Source organism: Ictalurus punctatus, chromosome 6 (assembly GCF_001660625.3).
Source record: "Ictalurus punctatus breed USDA103 chromosome 6, Coco_2.0, whole genome shotgun sequence".
Lineage (NCBI taxonomy): Eukaryota > Metazoa > Chordata > Actinopteri > Siluriformes > Ictaluridae > Ictalurus > Ictalurus punctatus.
This window is the reverse complement of record NC_030421.2, coordinates 611766-620000: the sequence shown is the minus strand read 5'-3', so window position 1 is coordinate 620000 and position 8235 is coordinate 611766. Positions and strand designations below refer to the sequence as shown.

Sequence of the window (8235 nt, the reverse complement as noted above, 5' to 3'; positions counted from 1 at the left end):
CCAATGTCATGCTTTCCATTACATTCTATTCTATAGTGGCTTTTACTATAATGTCACATTTTCTATTCCATTCTACTCTACTCTATTCTACTCTAATCCATTCTATTCTATTACAATGTCACCTTTTCTATTCCACTCTATTCTACTCTATTCTATTCTACTCTATTCTATTCCAGTCATGTTTTCTCTGCCATTCTACTCTGTTCTACTCTATCCCAATGTCATGTTCTCCATTCTATTCTGCTCTATTCTATTTTATTTTTGATGTCTTCTATTATAATGTCGCCTTTTCTATTCTGTTCTCATGTGCTCTGTATAATTCTATTCTGATGTGATCTTTTCTGCTCTCTTCTGATGTCATATTCTCATGTCTTTATTCTATTCTATTCTATTCAAGTGTCACCTCTTCTATTCTATTCCCATTACCCTGTATATAATTCTATTCTGATGTCTTATTCTTATCTAAACCCTTCTGTTCTCTTGTGACGTCCTCTATTTTATTCTCTTCTGATGTGCTTTTATATCTTGCTGGAAGTTGGTTATTTAGTTACAGTTGCTATCGAGTCAATCCATCTGGACTTGTTCTGGTCTTGTCCTTCCTGAGGAACCTTTACAGGTTTTACATGGACCCATATAAACGAGTGTTGAGGGAAGATTCCGGTATCAGTAGTATTACTTTCAGACAGGATGCTGACTGCATCAGACGGAAGTTGGTGTCCGTTCCCCGTCAACGTTTTCCCATCCTGGACATGGCTCTGGTAGAGAAGCGTAGACGTCATCATGGGATTGTAACCTCCAGTCGTCGCAATGGAGGTGGAGGCCGAGTCCCAGGTTAGCTCACGGCGCCTCTGCAGACTCAGGTCGATGTCTAATCCTGTCCAGCCGTGGAAAGCCAGTGTGTTAAGGAAGGCCTGCATGGGGTTCAGAATGCCCTGCACAAACAAAACACGAAGCAGAGTTCAAATTTTATTATTATCCAAATCCCATTTCATCGAATTTATTCACGTTTAGATATGTCATTGTATTTCATGCTATTGTAAAATGTTGTAAAGGTTATCGGGAGCTACAGGAAGTAATAGGGACTTTTTTCATATTAAAAAAATTCGGCCACATGAGATGAATCTAAGGAGGATTAACAAGATCCCAACATGCATGTCATGTACTGTACATGTGAAGCAGTGCTTGGACCCCAGTGATTATCCACCGACACCGAAACTGATTGCTAATGCTAATGAAATGGAATGTTTGCTTATTGGCTGTCTTCAACTCACCATAATAAACCAAGTGATGAGCGCCGCATTACGAACGTTTTTTATCTCAGCCGCTTGAACGTCAGGTTGCATTTCCAGGTAAAATAACAAACTCTCGTTAATCAGGTTGGGAAGCCAGCTAACACACACACAGATTATCAGTTTAGCAAATAATAGTTTTTCCTCATGATGTATACAGTCAGCTACAGATTTATTGGCACCCTTCAAGAGAACGGGGGGAACATATTATCTAAGCATTACACACATTTGATCAAATATACTCCAAATTAAAATGAAGTGACATTAAAATCCAGTTCACTGGGAAAGTTTCGTCCTGATTTTGTGTAAATGATTATATAAATGTCAACACGATGTCATCCTTCCATCTCTAATGGAAATGTTGTGCTGTGGTTAGATGACAGATGAGAACTTTTTGGTCATGCACACCATCTGCATGTTTAATGAGAAAAGGTGACATCATACAAGGAAATGCCAACAGAGCAATGTTTGCCAGATGTTTCCCCACAGAATTGGGCTACATTTGACCTGCTGTTGATCGGTGCTTTTGTTTACAGGCTGATTTTTGCTCCTAAGGCTCGGGGTTGGAGGATTTGTGTTCATTATGTTGATTATATCAGTGTTTTGTAATTCAGGCCAAATAAATGTGACTGTTGTGTGTCAGACCATTGTTTTATTTTTTGTTTTTTTTTAAGCCAGGTTTAGTCAGAAAAATTAACTATTCACTACACAACATAGTGACTATATTGTGGATCAGGTGGTAGAGCGGGTGTTCCACTAATCGTGGGGTTGGAGGTTCGATTCCCGACACACGTGACTCCCCATAGCGAAGTGTCCTTGGGCGAGACACTGAACCCCAAGTTGCTCCCCATGGCAAGTTAACGCCTTGCATGGCAGCTCTGCTACCACTGGTGTGTGAGTGTGTGTGAATGAGGCACAGTGTAAAGCGCTTTGGATAAAAGCGCTATATAAGTTCGGACCATTTACATGCTGGCAATCACAGACAGTGGATTTCTTTTAGAAGTTTAAAGTTGAGCAGTGCACACCAGCTTAAGATACGTACATGCTAACTAAGCTAAACTACCATGAAATACTAGCACACCTTATTTTCCATGCTAAAAATTTGCAGTTCATTTGGTAAACACAAAGCGGTTCCATTTAGCAGCTTATGAACAGACGTGAAGCGAAACTTCTCACCAGATAAAGAAGACCAGGAGCATTTTGAAGAAGCGTATTTTGATTTCTGCTCCTAAACGTCTCTCGTTTTCTGTGTAAATTCCTTGACGTCCTTTCAGTAGTGATGTAACTGTGAAGAAATATAACAATACGTAGTCACTGAAGACAGATGGTACAAATTTGTTAGAAAACATTGATCATGTTTAAAATGCTTAGATGATAGAATGCTTTGGTAAATGAGGTTCATTTTTGGAGCACCCTCTGAGAGAGAGTGAATCTCAGCCATGACTAAATGATTCAATGATTCAAACACTGACCCTCTGAGAGAGGAGTGAATCTCAGCTATGACCAAATGATTCAATGATTCAAACACTGACCCTCTGAGAGAGGAGTGAATCTCAGCTATGACTCAATGATTCACTGATTCAAACACTGACCCTGTGAGAGAGGAGTGAATCTCAGCTATGACCAAATGATTCAATGATTCAAACACTGACCCTCTGAGAGAGAGTGAATCTCAGCAATGACCAAATGATTCAGTGATTCAAACACTGACCCTCTGAGAGAGAGTGAATCTCAGCTATGACCAAATGATTCAATGATTCAAACACTGACCCTCTGAGAGAGAGTGAATCTCAGCTATGACCAAATGATTCAATGATTCAAACACTGACCCTCTGGGAGAGAGTGAATCTCAGCTATGACTAAATGATTCACTTATTCAAACACTGACCCTGTGAGAGAGAGAGGAGTGAATCTCAGCTATGCTATGTTTGTCATTATCTTGCAACTAAGGTCAGATGTTCACACTTGCAGAGGATTGTGGGTGAAAAATAAACCTTACCAGCTTTGACAGTGCGTGTGAACAGGATTGGATTGACTAAAAGCACCAACAGCATGGGCGCGTAAGTGGTAACGTAGTGAGGGATGGCGTGCTGAAGGCCTTTTTCACAACTGAAAAAAAAAACATGACAAACTTAATGAATAAACATTGACTAATATCTAACACCAATATACCGTAACTGTAACTTTTAGCATTTTATATACCGACAGTATATCTTCTCTAAACTGGAAGTGTGTATGTGTACCTTGAGAGGGAGGGGTAATAAAGCATCGCTACACCTTCCACACACAACAGCACCGCCAAACCCCACGTGATCATATGGTACAGAACAATGGTGCTGGAGACAATGTGTATGAGAGAGAGAATAAAGGAGGAGAAAAATAAAATGAAGAAGAGAGATATGACAATAATAGTATAAAAGAAGGAGACTGGATCAGGGGATTAATATCACAATTTATTTTTCAACAAACCTGGTTCCAGCTGATCGTTTGACCACCAGAAATGCGTCCACCGCGTAGCAGAACATCCACCAGAACGAGGCACTGAAGAACAGCTGGATCCACATCTGGACAAATATAAAGTCTAACTAATTTCATTTACTTTCATTACATAAACAAACACAGGAACTGACCATTCTACACACTAATACACCAGAGCTAGTGTTACAGGAACAATATTAATATTAATAATAATAATAATAATAATAATAATAATAATAATAATAATAATAATGTATGAGTTCAGATGCATTAATCTCCTAGAAGTTAGATAATATTATGATGGGAAACAAATACTAGGATTGGAACCATGGTTATTTAAGTGTGTGTGTGTGTGTGTGTGTGTGTGTGTGTGTGTGTGGGACGTACAGCGCTGCCCACGCAGAACACTTCAGGCCACACGTTACTGGTGTTAGTGAGTGAAATCTCCTCGATGATGCTGGGAACGCCGAGCCAAACTGACGATCTTGCGATTATTCCTGTTCAAACACATCACAGCCAGTCACATAAACCCTAACCCTAATAACCCATATAAATCTACTGTAAAATATAACATAACGCAGAAACTGTCTGAGAACTCTAAACAATAAAACCAGTTCAAAATATAAAATAAAAGTGTCCTTGTGGACAGACAGAAGAAAATGGTCCCTATCGTGGACTGCAGTGCATCTGCAGCTGCGTTTCCGTTTCAGTTTCACAATGCCGCGAGCGTGAGTGATGAATCACGTACACTTTCACCGTAGACTGGGACGCTCTGCTGTCTCGCAGTCCCTGCAGGGAGGCAGGAACTGTTCAGATCACCAGACCAGATGATGGGTTTCCACCAGAGTGCACACGAGGTGATATCTTCAGCTACGTCTGCGTTCAGGAGTGTTTCCTAAGCGTTTCCTGCTTTTCACTCTGTCTGGCCAAAAATCACAGGCACCAGTATCTTGGGCAGGGGTGCCAAATCTTTTCCAGGAAGAAGCTGATAAGGTCTTGCAGGCTACTTTGGCCTAGGACTCTTGACCTGATTGCTGAAGTTCTGTGGAGTGTGGGTGGAATCAGTGCTAGAGGTGGAAATGAGGTGGACAGGGTCAGGTGTGGGAAAGCGTATTCTGATCCAGAAGGTCAAGATACAGTGACCCTGAACCCAGGCGAAACTGAAGTTTGCACCCCTGTGACATCATCATCATCATCATCATCATCATCATCATCATCATCATGGCACACTGGTCTGATGTTGAGACTTCCCAATGAGCAATAATTTCGGCTGTACAACGCCCCCTGACCCTCATGGGTGTGTCTTTGGATGATGTTGAAATGGAGCTCAATTTAATTCAGTTTTATTTCTATAGCGCTTTTAACAGTGGACATTGTGTCTCAAAGCAGCGTTACAGAAACATATAAACACAGGATGGAGATTTTAAGTGTGTGAGTTTATCTCTATTGAGCGAGACGGTGGAGACGGTGGAGACGGTGGTGAGGAAAAACTCCCTGAGATGATCTGAGGAAGAAACCGTGAGAGGAACCCGACTCAGAAGCGGACCGGTCCTCATCTGGGTGACACCGGATAGTGTGAGAGTAAAGGAAAGTTCATTATGGTTAATATGAAGTCTGTTTGTTGAACTAATCCACTGTTCACTAAAGGAGACAGAATTATATGTGGTAATCGCAGTCTCGAGGCCATCGCAGCAACCGCAGTCCCAGCAACTGTCCATGTGGAATTGAGGTCCCAAACCACTTCCATGAACTTCAAGTTCACCGTTCAGACATCAGAGGACTCCAGTGAAGGGTGCAAAACTCTGCTGCATGTGACTTCAATTCCAAGGTCATATGATTCCACCCGAGCCGCATCTAGAAAGAGGCGCTGATCCCCAACCCTGGCTCATGCGGTAGGTTTCTCAGCGTTGACTCACACACGCTTGGCAATTTATAAATATAACATAACACAAATTCTATAAGCGCTTGATGATGTCACAGACATAAAGTCACATCCTCACTGAACTGTTATTTATTACTGAAGAATACATTATTTACAGCTTTCATATTATTAGTTTATCTCTTGTCTATCGATGGCATCTCTTCCACAGTAAGGCTACTTCTCATGCTAACACGCTGCTGTAGAGTACGAGATCTTCCTTACCCACGCATCCTAGTATGTCACACACACTTATGATGAACAGAATCCTGGAGGAAGAGGCTGGTTTTGGGAGCGGGTATGTCCCGATTCGCCTGTATCCTCTCCTTTTAGGAAGAATCTGCAGGAGAGAGAAGATCACGCTCAATCCGGCGCTTCCTGCACACATAGTGGAGAAAAAAACAGGCTGGAAGGTGACGATAAAATCCGTCGCAGCATCACGATTCGGACAGCAGAACGTCTCGAGGCGAGGAGAAGCCATGCTTTCTGCTTGTACAAATATGTGACTGTGTGTGTGCGTGTGTGTGTGTGTGTGTGTGTGTGTGTGTGTGTGTGTGTGTGTGTGTGTGTGTGAGGAAAGCTGCAAGTCTCCACGTTTAGAAACCAAAACAAAACGTTCTGACGAAATCTAGTTCCAGTTACTTTACAACTGATTCCTTTTGATTTGTACTAAAAGAGAGACGAGAGGAGAGACGTCCATCGCTCTGTCCGTTCATTCATTTAGTCTCTCGCAGAAAATCACGAGCTGAAGCATCATGTGCTTCTGCTTAATTCTCCCCCTCAAGCAACAGTTTTGTGAAAGAAGCTGCTCCAGGAATGCTGCAGTGACGTGCTGCATGCTTCATGGTGGACTTTGTTCACTAAAAAGAAGTTTTGTTTTGTTTTTGCATCAGTTATCAAACACGAACACATTCACCTAACTGGAGCGCATGACTGAGACTGAGGGAAGAACATGATTGTTATAACTAGTGACACTGAATTGAAGGAAGAAGCTAGAAATATTTTTCTTTAATATTTAATATGCTAATTCAATGTTTCAGTTTAACTGAACATTGTTGATGTTTTGTCATGTTGAGATTATTCTACTGCAGCTTGCTCCTGAGCACCATCAGATCCCTGCAACGGATCCAGAATGCAGCTCCAAGGTTTGTTTTCAACCTCCCCAAGTTCTCCTACAAAGCCAAAAACAGACCCCCCGTTACACATCTGTTCCATACTGCCTTCTAGCGCGGCTCGACCATCCCTCAAGGTACAAGGAAGAAATGCATGAAGACTCGTCTCTGTCCTGGAACCCAGACGCTCTTCCCCTGGCTGTCTGAACTGCTGAGTCACTAGCTAGTCTTTAAAAGAAGAGGAAGAAGTTCTACCACTTCACCAAGGTCTTAAATTACCATTCAATGTTGTACTAACTTCTCTCTAAAAGCTTTTCAGCCTGATGGTATTCTTAATCCCTGACCTGTTGAACCCACAGGCTGCTGTTTAGATATTCCCGATTACAAATCTACTAATTGTGGGACGTCTAGCTCTGAATTTCGGCTGAGGCAAGAGCTGTTCGTTGGTTCCTTCGGCCCGCTACAGCCAGTCTGGACAAACAGCGGAGGGCAGGGAGAAGTCTGTCCCTCCTGAGAGCATCAGCACCGAGGCTGACCTCCCTCAGATCAGTCTTGTCGTCGAAGCTAACAGACGGGTTTTCCTAGCTTCTGGGAAAAATGATCATTTGACTTGTCATTTCCAAAATGCTGTCAATTTAATCAAATGGGTTTTTTTCAGCCAGCGAAGGGGAGAAATGGTACCGACCCTGGGCAGTGCTGAGAGAACGGATTCTGTGAGGTATGAGAATATGGTTAATGAGGTGGCTACAGACTTCAGCTACGGAGACCTGGTGCCCAACTTTTCCAATGAGCTGTACCATTTCTTTCTTATGGGCTTAGTTATAGTTGCCTAACAAATCCATTTAACCAGATATATATATATATATATATATACTGCAGCATATCAAGCATTTTACTGACCTGGTGACCTTCAGAGTCTGACGATTCATTCTGACCTGAAATGTATAGTTTGGACAATGTAAATATAGACAGAAAAACTGTAGAATTCTATTCTAGGACTATAATGAATTACTCATACTAGAGAGGCTCACGACCAATCCCACGCATACTTTCATGCAATATTTTCTAATGAACTTAGTCGGGTTTATTCCCCAAAACGTGAACAAAACTGTAACTGAAACCACAGCAGCCCTGATCAGGATAAAAGACGAACGAACACGCACAGGCAACCCGTCACGTCTGATAAATAACGCCCGCTCCCCCGGCATGGTTGGGTTCTGTGGGGTCCTAGCCCCAATGCACACCTCTACCACACACTTTTAGAGTTTATTGGTAACTCTGCTAGCTGAGCTGTTTTCACATCTCTTGCCATCATGTTGACTAGCGAGCCTGTGGCTACATGCTACTAGCATGGCCGAGAGGTTTTTCTTCACAATACCACATGCCATTTCCTGAGGACTTCGGAGGATAAGCTCTGGGACTGCAGTCTCCCTCCACA

General features: G+C 42.2%; 1 protein-coding gene across 1 annotated transcript in view; it reads right to left on the bottom strand.

Moving 5' to 3' along the window:
• gpr143 (G protein-coupled receptor 143) overlaps nucleotides 1-6423 on the bottom strand; it is a 7481-nt gene extending 1058 nt beyond the window's left edge. Inside the window, exons 1-8 of the mRNA XM_017470727.3 lie at nucleotides 5911-6423; nucleotides 4155-4264; nucleotides 3759-3853; nucleotides 3533-3625; nucleotides 3289-3398; nucleotides 2466-2574; nucleotides 1272-1389; nucleotides 677-932 (exon numbers count right to left, since the gene is read on the bottom strand). Coding sequence (XP_017326216.1) covers nucleotides 677-932; nucleotides 1272-1389; nucleotides 2466-2574; nucleotides 3289-3398; nucleotides 3533-3625; nucleotides 3759-3853; nucleotides 4155-4264; nucleotides 5911-6166 — 1147 coding nt within the window. The 5' untranslated portion in view covers nucleotides 6167-6423. The remainder of the gene's footprint in view (nucleotides 1-676; nucleotides 933-1271; nucleotides 1390-2465; nucleotides 2575-3288; nucleotides 3399-3532; nucleotides 3626-3758; nucleotides 3854-4154; nucleotides 4265-5910) is intronic.
• Between the last annotated feature and the right edge of the window lie 1812 nt (nucleotides 6424-8235).